This window comes from Cuculus canorus, chromosome 13, assembly GCF_017976375.1.
Source record: "Cuculus canorus isolate bCucCan1 chromosome 13, bCucCan1.pri, whole genome shotgun sequence".
NCBI lineage: Eukaryota > Metazoa > Chordata > Aves > Cuculiformes > Cuculidae > Cuculus > Cuculus canorus.
The window spans coordinates 4,385,267-4,407,111 of NC_071413.1; the positions used below are offsets into that span (position 1 = coordinate 4,385,267).

The window sequence follows — 21,845 nt, forward strand, 5'->3', positions numbered from 1 at the left end:
GTTCTGGTAATTGAGCTCTTGCTTCCTCACAAGGGAATGCTCCAGCGAAAGGTGAGAATAGGGATGTGTGAGAGCAAGACCACCACGTGAGGGGTGCGTGTGATAAGTAATCACTGACCTATGTCAATATTTCTCCATCCAAGCAGTAGTTTGAAGGTAAAGCTGGCTCAAGGTTGCTGCTGTGGCACAGCAGAGTGAGGAGGACTCTCACAGGCTCGGAGGAGCTTCAGGCTGCGCCCGGGCAATTCTTATTTTTGTAAAAAGCTCAGGACGGCACTAGAAGCATCTTGCAGGCACCCTGCAATTATCGTAATAAACAGTTTTATCATCTGCTTGGCAATCAATAATGTGGCTTATGCTGCTTTAGTATCTCACTGGTATTGATTACCTTAACAACTGTGCTGCGGTCAGCTTCTGTTAACCCCTGCTGTGCCAATGGCGCTTGTCCATCCTGCTGCAGGAGGTGAAGGACTTCGCTTTTCATCTGGGCATGTGCTGTAATGAACAGCAGGACAGGTCAAAGCCAGCTTTTAATCAGAGAGTGGTAAGATTTGGTGGTAAGATTTTGATCCAGAAACTTGGAATTGAGTGCATATTCTGTGTTCCTGGTATTTTGAAGGTGAAAGGTGATTCTCAGTTTGGGCTCCAATGAGTTTGGGCTTTTAAGTGTTGTGTAATGCTTTATCAGAAGGGGTATCCCCCAAGCAGAGGGCAAACAGAGACCTCTGCCCTTGAAGAAGGAAGGCTGCTCCCTTTGCAGTGAAGTTGTAATGCATCACCTACGACCTGAGCTTCGAATGGGACTGGGATGGGAGCATGCACTGAGCGTCCGCTGGGATCCTTCTGGCTCTGCTGGGACTGCCTGAGAACCGGCTCGTGCACGGGCATGCTGGCATCTCTTACACCTGCCTGGCCTGCGAGAACAAAGGCTGTGGGATCAGGCACGTGCTGTGAAACTCCACTGATCCCACAGCAGCCTGCCAGGCTGAGCTCAGGGAGCCGCACGCTGCCGCCTGTTTTCAGCTAAGTGACCCCTTGGGGGTGTTTTGACAGCATTGCCTCCGCTTCCGGCAGAGCAGTCAGCGATTAAGAATATCAGGTTAGTAGCTTACTCCATTTTTTTGGAAGAGGAAAGATAACTCTGTCAATGTCAAGATGGGACTTTCTGGGATTTGTGGGTGTACCTGGATAGTTGGATCTCGTGGCCCAGTATTCCTCCTAATGGAATTTCCCATCATTTACTGCCCTGCTGATTTCTGATCAATGAAAATAAAATTGCATTGCCTCCTGAGAGGCTCCATGTATGGCTACAGCCTCCAGCTGTGTCAGTTCCGGTAAGATAATCTCATCAGGCGTGCAAGAGGGTAATAGGAAATAAAAATAAAACCCACAATTAGCAAGAGGCCAAGCAGCGGAGTAACGCTTTCAGTCCTGGAGGTCTGGAAAAGTGTGCATAGCAACTTCCTTCCCCATCTCCGAAGGTGCCTGCATCCCTCCCAGGCGTACCACAGCACAGTCCTAGCTGAGTTCAACAGTCTGTACAGATCTACCGGGTGCTTGCTTTGAAACTTGTATTTATCTGAATCTGTGTCAGCTCTGCCCTGTGAGATGGTTAAACTTTCACAGGAGATGTGTTTGTTCTAGAGTGTCAGGGATGTCGGAGCTGATGGAGTGGCTGCACGCTGGGGACTGGGAAAGCATGAACTTGAGACTTTGAGCCGTTGAGCGATGTGTAGTTATTGACTCCTGTTCGTTGCTGCAATCAGAGGAGTTTATTTTGACCAGATAAAGAAAATACTTAGGCTGCATGTCAAGTCTAGAGCAGGGCACTGTTTTGGTAGCAGGTGAGTGTGCAGATACTCTGTTTACAGGAGCTTGAAACCTCTTGGATATGATAATAGATACTCTAGATGGGAAGACTTCCCAACCATACCGGCAGGTTTCTTTCCTCATTTTGGGGCTCTGGGGTTTTTTAGTTATCTTCCAGCAATAAAACTGTGACTGGTAAAATTTACTCTCTACCAAAATACTAATAACTGGTCTGAGCACACATCTTGGTGACCTTTGCAATGGGGCTTTGCAACACCAGTGTGTAATTCAGATCTAACGTATCAGCCAGCCACCGTGTTTGTCTTAGTAGCAAGCAGAATGGTTGCTGAATGACCTAATGCTGCTGAGCCTGCTTTCCCTGTCCAAAGCATCGGCTTTCCCAAAGTCTGGGAAAGAGCAACTGAGCCCAGGACCAGGCAGTGTGTTTGTTTCCTAACAAGGACTGGATCTATGCCCTGGCAGAGGAGATCTGCATGACTTATGAATCTAACTCTTACCCTCTGCTTGGCCCTTGACACTAGTCTGGAACACAGATGTTGTTTGGGTAAATCAGTAGAAGGAGAGAGCGTTGGCAGGACTCCTTCCCTAAGCATGTGAGCCTGCTTGTGCAGAGCACTGCTCGGAGAGCACAGTCGAGTAGCAGAGCATTAGCTTTTCAGGCTGGGCTGCCCGAGGTTGGCTGTGTCTGCTCCCAAAGTCGGGCTGCAGGGCTGGTGGAAGCTTTGCGGTGGTGGTTTGTAAGAGTTGGCTCTCAGAGTAGAAGCAGAAATGCCTGGAGTGGTTCTGAGTGGGTGGGACTGCTCAGCACATCCAGTGACTGGAAGATGTGGGGGGCGGACAACCATCGGCAAAGCCACAAAAGCCAGCTGGAATCCCTCACTTTCGGCAGTCACTGCTGTGGTTTGTGTCCTGTAGTCTTACGGTAAATGCTACACTTTCTTCTTGGATTCAGGAGCAGCGCCCTGGCAACTTAAATACCTTCTTGGGTTGTTTGTATGTCTTTATGGCATTTGAAACTTGGAAAAATTCACTTCTCTCTAAAGAAACATCTCTGTGGACTGGATGGGTGTAGGTGCTGCCCAGTGCAAGATCTTATGGATGTCACTGCCCTTTGTAGTGGGGACCAGGTGGCCTAAATGGAGCTGTGAAGGGGCTAACTGGTCTCAGTTACTGGACAAGGTGCTAAGCTAAAGATGGAAGGGGAAAGGGCAAGCTTCAGACTGTGGCAAAATCATAGAATCATGGAATGGTTTGGGTTGGAAGGGACCTTAAAGATCATTTAGTTCCAACCCCCCTGGAATGGGGTTTCCAACACCTCCCACTGGATGGGTCTGCCCATATGTAGGAGCAGTAAGGCCCTTTTCCCAAGGTATGTGGGGACTTGAGGGACCACCAAGTCCATGCGACAGAGCAGGGCAGGTTGTCCTCAAACGCTCCTTGGTTAGTTTTGGGAGTTAGGTCAACAACAGTGCACTGAAAATGCGAACCAGATGCTAATGTAGTTAATTATGCAGGGACGTAGGTTGGAAGCAGCATTTGACAAGAAATGTTGGGTTTTTAGAGCAAAGGGGTGAATTGCACAACTTGCAGGATCTGGAATGTGTGATGTTTTGAAACAAACCAATCTGGAAACAAAATCTGAGACTTCTGTGGTGGAGGCGAGGTTTGTGCAGGACCTGAAAACACGCTTCATGTCTTGGGAGCAGCTAAATGCCATGTCACTTAGGAGCTAAGCAAGTGCTTTACTTTGTTTCATAGAGAGAAATGCAACTTAAGCTGTTTTACCTCTGCTGCAGAATGCTTTCACTCCAAAGAGTCTCTCTGGAGGAATAAAGGCTCTTTTCCCCAGCTGCTCACTTAAAACCCTCTGGCACGGCTCAGGATTACTCTGTTCTCAATGGCAGTGGGCTGATGATTATATAAATATTTTCGTGTGTAGTACAGTAGCTGGCTCAAAAGGATCAGCAAACTTGGAATAATGGTTCATAACAATATGTTTTCTGAAAAGCTGCCTGAACCTTATAGTACTCTCGTTTGGCTTGATTTTAGCTGCTGTAAAGGACAGAGGGGAAAAACGTGGATAATGTAGAAGGTTCACCTTTTCAAGGAGACCCTTTCTCTTAGTTTCGTGCCAAGTGCTTGAGCCCTACAGCTTTCAGTCCTGTTTTGTTCAGTGTTTCCTTTGCTTCCTGCTGCTTGAAAAGCTGTTTATGCTAATGATCCTGTGAAGATCTGAGGAACTGGCTGTGCCTATGCATGTGAGCCTGTGTGTAAGAGAGTGCTTGCATTTTCTGTCCTGTTAATGAGCGTGCGCAGTGCAGCACTTGTTTGTGTTGTCAGCACGCCAGTTCTGGAACACTGTGAGCTGCCAAAGGCAAGCCCTCCATGTGGTTGTCTTCCTGCTGGGAGAAGACCTTCCTGTCCTTTTGAGGTGCCTGATGGATCTTTCCTTTCTCTAGACCACTGTGTTCTACCTCATCCTCTTCTGGGACCTCATGCCCTTTGAGACCCATTGGCTAGAATCTCTCAGAAGGGAAACCATGCAGCGTTCACAGGGCCTTCTACAGAAGTGTGGTCAAGCACTGGAACAGGCTGTCAGGGAAGTGGTTGAATCACCATCCCTGGAGGTATTTAGAAGATGTGTAGACATAGCACTTAGGGACATGGTTTAGTGGTGGACTCGATGATATTAAGTTAATGGCTGAATTTGATGATCTTGAGGGTCTTTTCTGACCTCAATGATTCTTTGATTATATGAATTCTTGGCTTTGCTTGGATAACAAGCTGGTTCATGAGCACTTGCAGCCCTGGGATGCTTGTACAGGTGCTGGAACCCATGGGTCAATGTTGGTTAGACCCTTCTTCAACCAGCAGGGCAGGTCTCTCTTGATAATTCTGTTCCTGGTGCAGTGGTGTTGGATGTGGGCGTGTGTGCAGCTGGAAACAGCAGTCCGGCACTGAGCAGTGTCTGCAGAGAAAGTCAAATCGAGAAGTCAAAACTGAGCTTGGGCTTTTTGGTTGGTAAAGCCTAACCGCAGAAGAGGAAGAAGGTTAGATGCAGATCTTGTTCAGGATTTGGCAAGACCGATACCTCGTTATGAATACTCTGCAAACCACGCTTGTTGATGAGGCAACTCTACTGTGATCAGGTGTCTGCCAAAACACAGCTTGGTCTTGCTTGGAAAGGTGCGAGATGTGACTTGCTATGTGAAAGAGGAAGATTATCATTTTCTCTTTAAAATGTTGAACTTGGCAAATAAATATCAGTATTTTCACAGGGTTTTTGCTAGGAATGGCATAAGAGGAATCCCAAAGCGCTGACATTGTAAACTGTTGGTGGGATCCCCCACTAGAAATTATTCTTCAAACCGTGTAGCTGAATTTGCTGTTATTCTTAAATTTTGGTTCCTAAGTACCATTTTATTCTAGTATTTCAAGATCTGTTGCAGAACCCTCAGTGGTTCCTTGAGTAGTGAGAATACCTGCCAGCCTTTCTGGCACCTTACTAGATGGGGGAGAGCTGGCATCTGTGTCTTCAGTTTAAGTTAGAAGATAAAAGCATTTTGTGAAACTGGGAATTGAAACTATCTCGGTATTGCTACTACGCTTGAATATCCAGCCCTTGTTGCTTAGGAAATCTTAAAAGATCTTTCTATTCTAGGAAGTGACTTTCCACATATTTGTGTGATGGCAGCTGCTGTATAAATTTCATAAAGTGACAACTTGCTCATCCAACCTTATTTTACTGTCTTATGTGACCATCCTGCTCACTAACAGAGGCAATGTGTGATAATGTAGTTAAAGACAATGTCATAATGCGTATGTGTATAGGAGCAAAATTAAAGTTGCTTTGGCAACATACGTTCTGTTTTTCCTTAAGTTTTGCATTCTCGATCCTATGTAACAATTTTTACCATGTTTTTCTGTATGCAGTTTCTTAAGTGTTCCATGAGTGCTTTATAGCACATCAGATGCGGAGAAGCAACACAGAAAGCTCTGATGCTCAGGGTTTGTTGTGTCACTGCTCCAGTGACCCTCCTGGACCTTCTGCTTTTGGGAACTTTGAACATACCTGGTGCTAGGGATCATTTTGCTGAGCTGCTTGGTCACCTTTAGTAACTTTATAGAATCATGGAATAGTTTGGGTTGGAAGGGACCTTAAAGCCCATCCAGTTCCAATCGCCACTGGATCAGGTTGCTCAGAGCCCCGTCCAGCCTGGCCTTGAACACCTCCAGGGAGAGGGGCAGCCACAACTTCTCTGGGCAACCTTTGCCAGCACCTCACCACCCTCACAGGAAAACATTTCTTGCTAATATCTAATCTAAAACTCCCTTCTTTCATCTTAAAACCGTTCCTCCCATCCTGTCACTTCACTGTCTGATAAAGACCCCTCCCCAGCTTTCCTGTAGCTCTTTCCAGTACTGTAAGGCTGCTCTGAGGTCTCTGTAGAGCCTTCTCTTCTCCAGGCTGAACAAGCCCAACTCTCTCAGCCTTTCCTCATAGAGGAGGTGCTCCTCTAGGCTGGAACGAGTGTAATCGAGTGCCATTCCAGAGACGGGATCTGCTTGGCTGACCTGAACATTAGCACTTGGCAGGTTCTGTCCCACTGAGGACGTTGTAAAAGGCCCATCTGAGCCTGTAGAGGTGTGCACAGAGCACCTAAGCCTGCTTTTAGTCTTTATGCTGTCGTTGTCCTCTTGCCTCTGTCCCTTTCTGCTTCCCCTCTGAACCACCAGCACCGGTGCTGGAGCTGATCTAGGGTTGTCTCCATGCCTGTATTTATGGAACTGATATATAGCGCGTCTGTTGGCACAACAGGTGGGTGTGTATTCCCAAAGTTTAGAGGCCGTTGTGCAGTTTTCTCCAACAGGAACCACTCAAGTTCAGTTGCTGGCTGTTAAGTGTTTGCGTGAGCAGTGTCTTTTGTGGAGTCAGGGCAAAAAGCTTAAGAGCCGGCTGGAGCTGGAGCCTCTGCTGCTTGCCAGGATGCTCTGAAGGAGCAGACCCTGCTCATTACAGGGTTGAGCACTTCTCTCCGCGATGCGGCTGTGGGAGGGGTGCCTCGCTGGGTATCTTCCAGGGTAATGGCCGTGGATGTAATGCATCTGCTTGTATCTTTTCCCTGTCCTCAGCACCCTTTTTTTTTTATGGTGCCATGTGGGTCATTAGCTGAGGGAACAGTTTCTCACTGTCTCTTTCTCCTTTTGTTTTCCTCCTTCCTCATTGCTTCCAGTCTTGGTTTACTGCCAAACAGCCTCTTGTGAAAGGGCCGCCTAATTAACCCTGTGCTAATTAACAATTTAAAATTACACAGCACGGCTGTTCATATTTAATTCTCGGGAAGCCTGGGCAACAGCAGGGACCCCCTCCTCCCTCTCACTCCCGTCTCTGCCGCCCACGCTGCTGCCGCGCATCCCCGGGGGGAGGAAGCAGCCTGGTGTTGCGGCCCAGGGGCTGCCCCAGGAGCCCCCAGCTTGCCAGGGTAGCGGAGGGTGTTGGGTTAGCATCAGCCGCTCCTTGGCGACGGAAGCGTTGCTGTAAGATGGCACGTTTGTCCCTGTGAGGATGGGGCCAGGGGCTGTATGTAGGTGATGGGGGTTGGTGGAGACGGGATTGGCTTCACTTGTGATCTGGACAGAGCGTGGCTGCAAACCACCAGCTGTGGTTAGTAGGAACTCTCCATGAAAGCATGGGCTGTGCAGGGCTGTGCTTTCGTTTGCACTGTGCCATCCAGATGGAACTCATGGCTGCTGCTCCTGGCCTGATGGAATGCTCTCTGCCCTGCTGTGTCCGTGCTCCTCCAGCCAGGTCCCACATCTGCCCAGAAGGGCTGGGAGACTCAGCGGTGCTGTAGGGAAGGAGCTGGGGCTCGGGGAGGCTGTGTGCTGGAGGCACGGTGAGCGTGGCAGTGAGAGCAGCGGTGGGATGCGAGGCCAGAGAAGGAACCGGGGAGAGCCCTTCCCTGCTGCTGGGGCGGTGGGAGCGCAGGGAGTCTCCAGCGCTCAGGCTATTCTCCTTGTAACTGGAGTTCATTGATTTTACGGGAAACCATGTTTACAGACAGAGTGCTGATCGACCTGACGAGTTGACTTCTGCCTCCTTAAGTAAGAACTACCTTTTCTTATTGACTGGCTGATAAACAGAGCGGAGAGGGTGGGGGGTAGGGAGAGGATGGGAGGTGTGGAGCACGCTGTGGTCGGTCTGTCCTCACGAGATCTCCTTGTGCTTTGCGAGGTGCTTAGGGGGTGGTCAGGGAGGGAAGGGAAGATGCAGGAGCCATAATAGCGAGCTAATAACTACATCATACTCCTGCCTGAAGTCTGTTTTGCTTTAACGAGGAGATTGCTCTTTTCAGATTAAAGGGATGATATCTGCAGTTCCTGTGTGAATAGAAACAAATATTTCTGTTCCTCTTCCTCCCTCAGCATCTTTCTTCAGGAGTAGCTCTGGCAAGAACTGAACAGGCCAGAGAAGGTTGGGTTTGTGTAGGGGCTTGGCCTGCGTCCAGGGGCTCTGGCAGGCCATGTTTTGGCTGTGTTTTTTCCCACCTGCCCTAAAAGGGTTCCTTCATGTTGAGGAAAGAGAGAAGAGAGAAAATTCCTTTGGAGCAGCACCTCCTGAACTAGTTAACTTGGAGTGAGTGCAGGAAGAGATGTTAAAGCAACCCAAGGCAGAAAAGCCCACCAATTAATTGGTAAGCGCTTGCAGGTTTGCCTGGCCTGGCCTGGCTGGGAGAAGAGATTGGCTTTCTTGTCAATAAACAAGTCCCCAGTGCAGCATCAAAGCCGCAGTCCTTTATCAATCGCGGCCTCCTCTTCCCGCATGTTCCTGTAACTTACCAAGCATTTATTACATTGATTTTACAATCAGGCTGTTAACCCTCCCGCCCCGTCAGCCCTGCTAACCCTTTTGGCCCAACTGTCAGTCAGGCGTCTTCCTGCCAGTCGAGAGTTCTTGATAATGGAGATGCTCACATTTGTGTTGTGTCCCATCTACGAGTGCTTCGCGAGGAGACGGCCGTGCTGGTAAACAGAATGTTTTCAATCTAAAAGCGTTTGTGGGGTGCTGTTGTTTTGAATTCTGCATAAGTATTCCCAAACTTTTAATGGCAGAAGTATGAGGCTTATGAAGTTTCTTATGTATCTCGGTTTTTTTTTCATCCACTGTGAATTTGTTCTGATTTAATTTGGATTGTAGTTATCAGTGGGCTGGATCAAAAGCAATGGGACCAGCGGGGCGAGGGGGGTGATTCTGCCCCTCTGCTCTGCTCTTGTGAGACCTCACCTGGAACCCTGCGTCCAGTTCTGGAGTCCTCAGCACAGGAACAACATGGATCTGTTTGAGTGAGTCCAACAGGCCACGGAGATGATCCAAGAGGTGGAACACCTCCCATCCAAGGACAGGATGCAAGAGTCGGTCTTGTTCAGCCTGGAAAAGAGAAGGCTCTGGGGAGACTTCAGAGCAGCTTCCAGTAGTGAAAGGGGCTCCAGGAAAGCTGGGGAGAGGCTCTTCATCGGGGAGTGCAGGGATGGCATGAGGGGTAATGGTTTTAAGCTTAAAGAGGGAAGATTTAGATTAGATATTAGGAAGACATTTACTATGAGGGTGGTTGAGGTGTTGGCACAGGTTGCCCAAAGAAATCATGAAGAGTGTGCAGGAGTAACCCCTAAAATGAACTGCAGTATTTGGAAGACAGAGGAGGAAGATCCTCTTCTCACCTACAGAGACCGTATCTACTCCAACGTACTGTTATTAACATTAGAGTATAATGTCACAGAAATGATAAATTTCTGTTGTTGTGGATGAAAAGGCACTTGGAAAAATTGAAGGCGTATATGTTCATCTGAGATGCATGTAAGCACGTGTATGCGTATGCATAATTACATAGGAAACGGTGTAAAGGGAAAATATGAACACATAAGGCAAATCAGAGAAAGTATGGATGGCTTCACTTAGTAAAGGAGAATAAACTGGTAGGTAATGAAACCAGGAAAAGAAGAGGTAACATTGACTGTCGCTCCATTTTATTTTGCTCAGACCAATTCAGGTGCTTCATTCAGCACTGCTGTGGCGACTCACCTGCTTTGCACCTGACCAGGTCTTCTCTGGCAAGTCTTCAGTTCTCCTCATACTTTTTCCTCTCTTTCCCAGTTGCCAAAGTACCAGTTGCCTGTCTGCACCACAGCGAGTCCCCGGGCGCTGGCACGCTGCAGGCTGTGAATCCGCGGGTAAAGGGCTGTTGGCTGTGTTACAGGCACGCTGCTCTGCAGGAGCTCACAAGGGTCTCCCGTGTCTCATGGACTCAGATCAAGCTAGAGAGCACTGGAAACACTTTCAAACTACGATTATAATATTTAACATTCAGATAGCAGTGTAGGTTGCCAAAACACTAATAGTCTCTGTTGGAAGAGACCAAGGGCAGCAGCAGGATGCTAATGTGACTAGAGCCTTTGAAGGGAGAGACCTTGAACCCCCAAGGTGTCAGCTGGCAGGTACATGAATTTGCTGTGTGCAAACGGGTGGTGGGGTGTCCTGGCTGATAGTCTGGTGTAGCCAGAACTCCAGCACTGCGCACTGCTTGGAGCATCTCATGAGCTGAAGCAGCAACTACTTGGAGGATGCTCAGGGAAGAGCAGCTTTGAGAAAGGTTTAAAGAAAGACTTCAAATGATTTGTATAACTTTGAAGGGGTGTAGTGATAGGACTGAGGGGAATGACTATAAGCTGGAGAGGGGCAGATTTAGACATGAGAAGGAATTTCTTCACAATGAGAGTAGGGAGGCCCTGGCCCAGGTTGGCTGGGGAAGTTGTGGCTGCCCCATCCCTGGATGTGTTCAAGGGCAGGCTGGATGGGCTTTCAGCAGCCTGATCCAATGGGGGATGTCCCTGCCCATGGCAGGGGGTTAGAACTGGGTGATCTTTAAGGTCCCTTCCAAGCCAATCCATTCTGTGATTCTATGAAACGTATCATTTAGAGTAAATCCCACTGAATCAGCTTAAGAGTAACAGCATATTGTTAAATTAAACCTGCCCTGCCACCCACACTCCTATACTGAGCATCAGTAAAAAGTGTCCCCAAGTGTGTATCCAGTTTTGGAGTAGTCTGACAAGCAAAGTGATGCTTGTGTTTAGTTGGTAGAAGGTAAAATACTGTGGAAAAACTCCTGTGTGCCATTGATAACAGTGGATCTAGAGCATATGTCTCCTGTTGTCTCTTGGTTCACTGCTTGTGCAGTTTTTACTCCGTTGTTTTCTGTGGATGTCTTGTGTCTGTATACCTGAGGAAAGCCACAGGTTAAAAATCACTTTTACAGGTGGGGTAATAGTGGTTTAATTTCTGCTGGTGTTTCCTCCCAAGTGGCTCTTGCAGGAGCTCTATAGGAAGCAGACTATAGAAATACTTCTTTGCAGACAGGATTCTTGGTAGGGTTGCAGCTGAACTGGCTGTCTCCTGCTGATTGTGGTCTGCATTACAATGCTCCAGCTCCTAACATAGCACTGCCTAATCTCATGGGTCAGTAACCTCTAGAAAGCCATGTCCTACCAAATGGGCCCATTGGGATCAAAGCATGAGAGACACTGGTGCAGCAAACGGGTAGAGGTGAGGGAAAGCTGTGGATGTCAGCCGTGCCGTGCCCAGCAGTCCGTGCTCACTGGCTGCCTGGCATTTCTTTGGGTCTTGTCATGTTTGGTGAAACAGAAATAGTGGGAAGGGTGTCCTTCCTTCTCCTCTAGGATCCACACTGGCCATTTGCTCCTGGGGGTGGTAGGAAGCTGTCTGTGCACAGATCCTGCTCGGCAGGATCTCTGGGAGCTTCCTGGAGCATGGTGGGCTGACCGCTTTCCAATCCCCAGGATGGACCCTTGTCAGATCTGGAATTTCCTGTTTGGTTTCTCTCCTGACATCTCTCTGTTTAAACTCTGTCCAGAACATAGCAATTAAATCTCTGGTGCATGCCAAGCACTGTTACTCTGAAATCTGTCGGTTGCTCTGGGTCTCTCAGTCCACCACAGAGGTGCACATGTGGTGCACCTTCTGTGCTCCCTAGCAAAGGGAAACACCCAAAAATAACAGCGTCTGGCTTAGGGAGCCACAGAGTACAGTTTTTTACAAAGTGTGAAAGCTCCAGCACTGTTCTATTGTAGTGTCTTAACTCTGTTTCAATCAAAAGCTTTGCTGTCACATTTTTGTTTGGATCTTGTTTGTTTTTTGAAGATCTAAGGCTTTGGGTGCGGCAGCGCAGGTCCTACGATCTTCTTGCCCCCCTTCAGGAAGAGAGTTAGGGGAGGTTTTCACCTGGCAGTTCCCTTCAATTTGTCTCTTGTATCCCGTTTCCATCCTATTTCCCTCACTTGTTTCGAGTGGTGCGTTACCCGAGGCCAGGCTGCCTGCTCCTGGAGCCCACTCGCGGCCTCCCATTTGGTCTCAAAGAGTGGGGTTGGTGTTTTTTGTGGTGGTGGGGTCTTTGTAGGCACTGTCTCTTCTCGCTACCTCACCTGCCTTTCTCCTTCTTTCTCCACCTGCAGGTCCGAGCCGTACCGGGTGCAATGAGCGCTCCGTGCCGGCCCTGCCATGGAAGGCTGTGACTCACCCGTCATCCCTGGGAAGGACAATGGGTGCGGCATCCCTCAGCACCAGCAATGGACTGATCTCAACAGTGCCCACCTCCCCGACACGGCCGGCAGCATGGAGCAGCCCGCGGCGGAGAGCCGCGGCCCCCTGGACAGCCTGAGGGTCCCTTTCCCCGAGCGCGTCCCCGAGAGCAGCGCCGCAGCCGGCCCCGGCACCGAGCCCGCGGGCAAGGAGGTGAGCTGCGGCCAGTGCGCTGCCTCCTTCACCAGCCTGCAGAGCTACATGGAGCATCGCTGCGCCGGCGCCCGCCCGCCCCCGCTGCTGAGGGGGGAGAGCGGGAGCGAGAGCAGCGAGGACGGGGAGGAGGAGAGCGACGTGGAGAACCTGGCCGGCGAGATCGTCTACCAGCCGGACGGCTCAGCCTACATCGTGGAGAGCCTCAGCCAGCTGGTGCAGAGCGGGGGTGCCTGCGGCAGTGGGGCTCTCCCCTCGCTGCTCCCGAACTCTCTGCCCAAGCAGGGAGAGCCCTCTGCCACCGCTCCCGTCTACCCACAGATCATCAACACCTTCCACATAGCCTCATCCTTCGGGAAGTGGTTTGAGGGCTCAGACCAGGCCTTCCCGAATACCTCAGCCCTGGCGGGCATCAGCCCCGTCCTGCACAGCTTCCGCGTCTTCGATGTGCGACACAAAAGCAACAAGGATTACCTGAACAGCGACGGTTCTGCCAAAAGCTCCTGCGTATCCAAAGATGTTCCCAACAATGTGGACCTGTCCAAATTTGATGGCTTTGTGCTCTACGGGAAGAGGAAGCCCATCCTGATGTGTTTCTTGTGCAAGCTCTCCTTTGGGTATGTCCGCTCGTTCGTGACCCACGCGGTGCACGACCACCGAATGACTCTGAGTGAGGAGGAGCGGAAAATTCTTAGCAATAAGAACATCTCCGCTATCATCCAAGGGATAGGCAAAGACAAGGAACCCCTTGTCAGCTTTCTGGAACCAAAAAACAAAACCTTTCAGCACCCTCTCGTTTCCACAGCTAACCTCATAGGCCCTGGACACAGTTTTTATGGTAAATTCAGTGGCATTCGCATGGAAGGCGAGCAGGCCCTCCAGGCCGGGGCGACCAGTGGAGCGGAGCCACCGTCAGCGGGCGTCCTGGCCCCTGGCGCGCTCCTCAACCTGGGCGGGCTGACCAGCTCGGCTCTGAAGACTCCCATTACCTCAGTCCCCCTGGGCCCGCTGGCTTCCAGTCCCACCAAATCCTCAGAGGGGAAGGACCCTGGGGTGGCAGAAGGGGAGAAGCAAGAGGGGGGCGACCAGGACAGCCTCTCGGAAAAGGCAGAGCCGGTCGAGGAGGTGGAGGAGGAAGAGGAGGAGGACATAGGGGAGGAGGAGGAGGAGGAAGAGGAGGAGGAGGAAGAGGAAGAAGATGAGGATGATGAGGGTTGCAAAGGACTGTTTCCGAGCGAGTTGGAGGACGAACTGGAGGACCGGCCCCAGGAGGACACTGGGGCTGTGACAGGCGGCGGCGGCAGCAGCAGCAGCAGCAGCAGCAAAAAGGACCTTGCTCTCTCAAACCAAAGCATTTCTAACTCTCCCTTAATGCCTAACGTGCTCCAGACCCTGTCGCGGGGCACAGCTTCTACTAGTTCTAATTCTGCTTCTTCCTTTGTCTTTGATGGTGCAAACAGGAGGAATCATTTAAGCTTTAACAATGAGGGCGGCGGAGCCAGCGTGGCAGAGGGCAGCAGGAGGCTGGACTTTATCGATGAAAGTGCCAATAAAGACAATGCCACAGCACCAGAACCAAATGAGAGCACAGAGGGCGAGGACGGGAGCTACATCTCCCATCACCAGCATGCTGGCCCCCTCTGTGAACTTGGGGGTGGTGAGTGCCCCTCGGGGAGCGGCGTGGAGTGCCCAAAGTGCGACACGGTCCTGGGCTCTTCACGGTCGCTGGGTGGCCACATGACTATGATGCATTCTCGCAACTCATGTAAGACACTCAAGTGTCCCAAGTGCAATTGGCACTACAAGTACCAGCAGACGCTTGAGGCGCACATGAAGGAGAAACATCCCGAGCCGGGTGGCTCCTGTGTCTACTGCAAAAGTGGACAGCCACACCCGCGGCTGGCACGGGGTGAGAGCTACACCTGTGGTTACAAGCCCTTCCGTTGCGAGGTCTGTAACTACTCCACTACTACCAAAGGCAACCTCAGTATTCATATGCAGTCCGACAAGCATCTCAACAACATGCAAAACCTGCAGAATGGAGGGGGAGAGCAAGTCTTCAGCCACACCGCTGGGGCGGCGGCGGCAGCGGCAGCAGCCGCGGCGGCCGCAGCAGCCAACATTGGTAGCACTTGTGGGGCCCCCTCTCCCACCAAACCAAAAACCAAACCTACGTGGCGGTGCGAGGTGTGCGACTATGAGACCAACGTAGCTAGAAACCTTCGTATTCACATGACCAGTGAGAAGCACATGCACAATATGATGCTGCTTCAGCAAAATATGTCCCAGATCCAACACAATCGGCACCTGGGCCTCGGCAGCCTGCCATCCCCCGCCGAGGCCGAGCTCTACCAGTACTACCTGGCGCAGAACATGAACCTTCCCAACTTGAAAATGGACAGCACTTCCTCAGATGCACAGTTCATGATGGGTGGATTCCAGCTTGATCCTACCAATCCCATGGCAACGATGGCTCCATCTCTAGGTGAGGCTGAAGGGTTTTCCACTGTGTCCATGTGCGAGGGAGGGATTGTGTTTTTGTTACCACAAAACTCTCGTGTGCAGACTGGGCGTTGTGCACCATATCCCTTCCTTCTGACTCCGTGACCTCTTGCGTAGTGCAGCCACGATGTGGTGAGTTGCCTTTGTGTGGTGGTCAGGGATGGAGACTGAACCGTGCCAGCCTCTCTTCTGCAGTTACCCCAGAGGAGCTTTTCTTTTCCTGAGAAAATAAGTTACTTTTCTGGTACGTTTTCTAAGAGTTCTAGTAGGAAGCTAATAAAACAGTAGATATCGACATGTATTAAATGTTTCTCCTCGTTGTGGAAAGCACCGATAGTACAGTGTTTCCTGATGATTTTTCCTTGATTTAGTGTGAGGGGAGTGAGTTGTTTGGCGAGTGGCTTTGCTGGAGGATCTGATCAGCTCCTGAAGGAGGGTGTTGAGTTGACTTGTTAGGTGCGGTGTTGTCTTGAGAAGAAAAGGTAAGCAAGTTTTAAAGAGTTCTGATGAATTCAGTGGAAGGGGCGGCGTTCCTTCGCTGAAGAAGCTGAGCTAAAGCCATTCCTGCAATGCCAGCATGAGATACAGGCTTGACCAGATGAGAATTATTAAACTGGAGGAGAATGGCTAGAGAGAGAGATTATTTCTCTCATCAAGTGACAAAAACACTTAAAAATGACCTACCAAATGCAGTTTTCCTGGCAATGATCATTCCTTGTGTTTGTGTTGGCACTTGGGGGGCACAGTCTCTCCACACACAATTTAGCTCAAGAATTAGACTTCAGAGTGGGGTTAGATGGTCGGGTCCTGTTAGGTTCCTCCCTCGTGCTGCCCGTGTCGCCCAGGGCCGGCAGCAGCTGCTGGCTGTGAGCATGTGCTTCCCACTGTGTTTGAGCTTCACTGCGCAGCACGGTGAAAGCTGGGGCCGAGCAGAGCTCCCACCACGCTTCAGGCATGGCAGGCACTGACTGAAATTGCTGCAGTCTCTACATTGTCTTGCTGCTGCCGAGAGGTTTTCACAGTGCCTTGAGAAAGTATGTGAAAAGGAATCTGCCACTTTACCTGCTCCCCTCTGAACTAATTTCTCTGTTCTGCACTCTGCCCTGCCTAACCTCGTCCATCCCTCGATGCTGACGCGCTCCGTTTCTGGTTTATTGGTCTCGTGCACGTTCTCCTTTCCTTCAGCTCTCCATAGTGCAGTTTATGATTAGTCCAGAAGGACAGGAGAGCCGTATGAGAGAACAACACCACAAGATGCTAAAAAATGAAAACGAAAGAACTCAAGTGACTATAAACTAATTATCTTTATTTCCCCCCCTGTGGTGCCCCAGCTTGCATCTTTGGGAGGTCAAGGACAAAATCTTTTTTGTTGTATATTCAATAGCTCCAAGTTGCCAACAGATATAATTGACAGTCATTTGTAAAACAGCTCGTAGTGTGTAAAGTTACAGTGTCGTCTGTGGTGGCTTTCTTGGAAGGTGCCCTTTGGGAGCTCATAGCCCCTCCTTACTGAAGCACAGAGTGGTTGACACAAGAGAAGTTGGGAGTATTTTAATTGAAGCCTTCTAAAGTGCATGACGAGGCCTTGAATATATATGAGCTTGCCTGAAGAGTGATTTGTGAATTGTACACTTGATGGTTGCAAATCTCGAGCTGAGGATTTGCGATGGGGGCCCTTCCAATGTCAATAAGCACTTGACACAAGCTCAGCTTGTCAGGCTCATATACACAAACTATGAACTTTGCTAGAAGGGAAGCAGATTTTCCCCATTGTTACACTTCAGTCCAAAACTGGATTTGAGCACAACATTAGCAGTTCGGAAGATTCTGCTTTCAGTTTTTTACTGCATGGTGTGTTTGGGAGAGGCTGATTCAAAGAGAGGATTTCAGGGTATCCTGAAAAGGGATGCTTAGAAAAATCATCATGTTTAGGAGATAAAGACCATGGAAGACAAGTGGCAGGTTCCCTGCTCTTCAGATATTTAGTGAGCAGATACTCAGGAGTAGCTGCACGGAGGATGCAATTCTCCCATGACTGGGAAGGAATAGAGTGGCTAAAGAAAAAGATTGTTGACTGCTTTGATGGAAAGACAGGTTCCCAGCAGTGCCTGCAGATGGGACTTTCGCTCTCCAACCAATTGTGTATGAGCACGAGATCTGCTTGTTGAAAATGAGGTTCTGTTCCTCTGACAAACTCGGCATTCAGGTTGTCATGTAAGCTGCGGTTCATCCTGCTTAGGACTGTAAAGAACGTTGTGGTATTGCGTTTCTGCAGGAGAGACAGTAGTAGCACGTCCGTTGCCCAAAGCTGTGGTCTGTACCAACTGCGGTTATGGGCTTTCAGAAAGATTAGTATGGACTTGAGGATTCTGCCTGATCTTTGAGTGCCTTCCAGTGTTGGCTGGGTTTTAGCAAAGGGATTGAAACATAGGAAACTGAAAATTAGGGAAATAAAATCTCTTTTTCGGTTAACTGACTAAACGTTGACCTGAAGGTTCGTTTGATAAATTAAGATTGTTAAGCTGAACTATGTCATAAGGTCAAGGTAAGACACCAAAAAGCTGCAGGAGGAGCATAAATGTCTCTTAAAAAAAAAAAAAAAAAGAGAGCAAGGTGGTGGAAAGGCCCTAAGAAGAGGGAGCTGGTGGTTGATCACTGTGCTTTGGTTTAAAAAGTTAATGTTGAAAGCCTGTCCACGTCATCAAAGTGCTGTGATATAAACAAGAGCTTGTTGTGTTAATTTACTGTAAGTGAATAGAGTTCAGCTCTTGGTTTGCAGCATAGTTGTGATGCTTAAAGACAGAAAGCATCCTGCTGGCTTTCCTTGATGTGATTTTGTGCTCTCATTATTAATAGTGGTTGTCGTGGCCATCCAAAGTGCCTCTCAGCACTGTTGGTTGGGCTGTCCACCATTTTGAACACCTGGACAAGAGATGAGCTCTGATAGTGCAGGAGTGGCACTTCTCAACTTGTTTTTAGTACTTGACACATTCTGCACCGTTGCCCACTTCCGACAGCCTTGCAGTGACCTAGCAGTGATATTATTCTCATCACTTGGACTTGTGAGTTTGGACCGTTTTTTATTTGGCAAGTACTGTGCTTAGGTACTGCACGAGGTAACACTTCTTGCTTCTCCAGGTGGGCAAGAAAAACCAGGATGAAGTGTTACGCTGTTCTTGAAATGGCCATGGAGACTTTCATTGTGGTACTAAGGAATTCTTTGTCCTGTAACTTGGTAGGGTTTTGCTTGTCACCTTCCATGGACAGAAGGATGGATGCTTCTCCTTCTGAGGGCAGGTGGCAAGGGCTGCTGCAGACCTCCCCCAGCCTTACGCACTGGCTGCGAGTGCCTTTTTCTTCAGATATGGTACTGACCAGCAGTGCAGAAGTGAGTGAAGGGGCAGCTGTGCTTGGCTTTCACTGTGCATTTGGTGGGTGCAAGAGTTGCACTGAGAGCAGGTGCTTATCTTCTGATACGTAAAGAATTCAGCTTTTCTGACCTCTTTCTCCCCTTTTTCCTTCGTGCAGTGGGTGGAGAGATCCCCCTGGACATGCGGTTAGGTGGTGGACAGCTGGTGTCTGAGGAGCTAATGAACTTGGGTGAGAGTTTCACGCAAACGAATGACCCATCGCTGAAGCTCTTCCAGTGTGCTGTGTGCAACAAGTTCACTACAGATAATTTGGACATGCTGGGCCTCCACATGAACGTGGAGCGTAGCCTCCCTGAAGATGAGTGGAAGGCGGTAATGGGGGACTCGTACCAATGCAAGTTGTGCCGCTACAACACGCAGCTCAAGGCAAACTTCCAACTCCACTGTAAGACAGACAAGCATGTGCAGAAATACCAGCTGGTAGCACATATCAAGGAGGGTGGCAAGGCCAATGAGTGGAGGCTGAAGTGCGTGGCCATTGGGAATCCGGTACATCTGAAATGCAATGCTTGCGACTACTACACCAACAGTCTAGAGAAGCTGCGTCTTCACACGGTGAACTCAAGGCATGAGGCCAGCCTGAAGCTCTATAAGGTAAGAGTTGGCTTTGCTTCATCTTCCTTCATTACCCAAGTGCTGGAACAAAGGAAAGTCTGGTTTGAGCCACAGTGGATTGTGATCCTTTGGAAGCGAGCTGCTCAGATCTCTCCAGTGGGACCCAGTCTCACTTGCGTGGCGCAGCTCTTCAACCTGTGTTCTGATAGCAGCTGTGGTTGTTCAGAGCTTTAGGCCAGTGGATGTTCACGTCAAGGTGCTTTAATGGAGGCTTGCATGTCTTATAACACTGCATGTGTGTTAAACGATAGTTTTGCACAAAAATTCAGTAGTCGCCGTAGGAAACTTTGTGCAAGATGGTATTTGCCACAGTCCGGTTGGCTCTTTTCTGTGAAGCAGTTTGTTAACCCATATGAGAGTCTTCATCAGCACTTGAAGGCCTTTGCTGTTGTCAGAGAATCGTGTTCATCCTGGCACTGAGAAGACTTGGGTGGATGGACCTGGGAGGGATGGAGGAAGAGGGCCTCTGTCTCTGTGTTTTTATGCTCCCATGTACATTAATGCTGGGATCTGTAAGTGTTGCTTGAGGCTGGAAGAGAAGCCCATATACTCATGCACGTGCATAAGGGCAGGACGTATGTGGAGGCTCTGCGCGTTTCCATCCACTGCAGTATTTGGTCTGTGACTGCCTTCTTGTTTTCTTTACTCTGTTTTGGTTTTTTTTTTTCCTCCTCTTTATTTTGTGTCTTCTTTATAACCATCTTGCCTTTCCTGACTTATTTCTGCCGTTCGCAACCCCCTCCCCTTGCTGGCCTGAACCCTGTGGGCTGTAACCCAAGAGGAGCTCCGGATACAGTCAATAGTCCTTTCACTCGTGCAGCAGAATTGCTCCAGACGTTTCTATTGATTTTCACTGGACTTAAAGCTTCACCTTTTTCTCTAATCATCCCATAATGGCTTTAGTATGAACAGTCAGGTACGAATTGCCATAAATCTAAGCAGCCGCATCCCTTCCATTCACACATGCTATCCCGCTCATTGTCTTCTCATTTCTCTCAGGTTTCTTTATATTCTTTCTGTCCTAATCCTTTTTTTTTTATTGCTTTTTCCCAAATGTGGTGAGCTTTTCTAACGTGTGAGTATATATACACACAGACCGTGTTTTGTGCTTCTTAATTATCTCTTTGAATATTTTTCTTTATGTAATGAGAATTTAAAAGCTAACATTGGGCTGTACAGTAGCCCACCCACATCACATTTCAAAACTCCTGGGGATTTCCCCTAGGAATGAGCAGTTCTAGCAAATTCGGAGAGGAAAGCGGCAACCAAGAGCATCATAGAAGGTTTGCCTTGAACTGTGGTGGTTGAACCTGCCTGGTGCTGATGGGGAACTGCTCAGAAGAGGAATATCATAGAATTGTTTGGGTTGGAAGGGACCTTTAAAGATCATCCAGTTCATCATCCTGCCATGGGCAGGGGCACCTTCCACTAGGTCAGGTTGCTGAGCTGAATATGTTTCAGCTGAGCTCACTATTGAGGCCAAGACAGCTGTGACAGTTGCTCTTAACATCATCAGGTGGGATCCAGCACAACAGCAGAGTCTAGCTGTAAAAACAGTCAAGTCTACAAGTATGCTTGTGCTCTCAGATGTGCAGGAGACCTGAGAGAGTAAAATCAGCTTGGAAACTGGGGGCAGAGAGTCCCAGTTGAGACTTCGAAAAGCCAGCTGAGGAATTGAATCTCCTTTGTGTGTGGAAATCAGTTTGGGGTACAAAAGAGTTGTTTGAAAGGTCTGTTAGAACTTTTAACGTGTAATAGTCTTTTAACTATACGCTGCAAAAGTTTAAGAGGTCTTTATCCAGACCCTTCAACTGTAGTGGTTTCTACTGGGGAACAAGGAATCGAGGCACTGGAATTGTGAAAAGGGAGGGAAAAGGGGGGAAAAAAGAGAAGAAACTCCACCAAAGCCAGACGGGGGGACAACCATAGATGCTTGTAATAAAGGTTCCTGAAGAACTTTCCTCAGACAGGCGGAGAGGAATTGTGAGATTTTAGGTTTGTACGAGGCTTGGGCAGTCCTCAGAGCTGTTACTGCTCTGCTTTGCTTCTGATGCGAAAGCAGTGAAACGCCAACTGGAGAATTACACCTTTCAGAGTAAGGAGGTCTGCTGTATGGTCCTTATAGCAGCTTTCTTGTGTGCCTATATAAAGCTTACAGCAGGGGACAGCTGGATTCATAGCGTTTTGCTCTAGTGTAGCTGGAATCACTGTTTGGCTTCATGGAAAAACCTGTCTGTGGATCAAGCAAGCTTCAGTGCAATTCTTCCAGTCTCCGGAGTGGTTGTAATGCCATGTCTTTTTTGATAGCTGGAAAGATGCAGCGGGAGTGGGGGTAGTTCACAGAATGGTTTCTCTTCTCTCAGGCCTTGGTGTGGTCTGCAGTAAATTGAGATTGATTGGATGTTATTTTTCCTCTTGCTAATGTAATCCATTAGCCTGGCACATGCATAATCAGTTTAGAGCACAGTTAACTGGATGTAATCGAGTTCTTCCCTGCCTGCTGGAGAAAATCCTCTCCAGATGCTGCTGGGTGAGAGCGCATACTAGGCTTATCACACACAATCCTCCTTATTCTGCTTTTTTTGCCATTTTTCTCTTAAATCACATGTTATTGGCTGCTTGCATTGCCCAAGAGCCACTTCTGTTAGTGCTACTTGCTG

At 49.0% G+C, this 21,845-nt stretch overlaps 1 protein-coding gene across 1 annotated transcript in view; it reads left to right on the top strand.

Moving 5' to 3' along the window:
• The window catches only part of ZFHX3 (zinc finger homeobox 3), a 421,065-nt gene that overhangs the window by 299,149 nt on the left and 100,071 nt on the right, over positions 1-21,845 (top strand). Inside the window, 2 exon segments of the mRNA XM_054078400.1 lie at positions 12,358-15,122; positions 18,668-19,164. Of these exon segments, the coding sequence (XP_053934375.1) occupies positions 12,404-15,122; positions 18,668-19,164 (3,216 nt within the window). The 5' untranslated portion in view covers positions 12,358-12,403.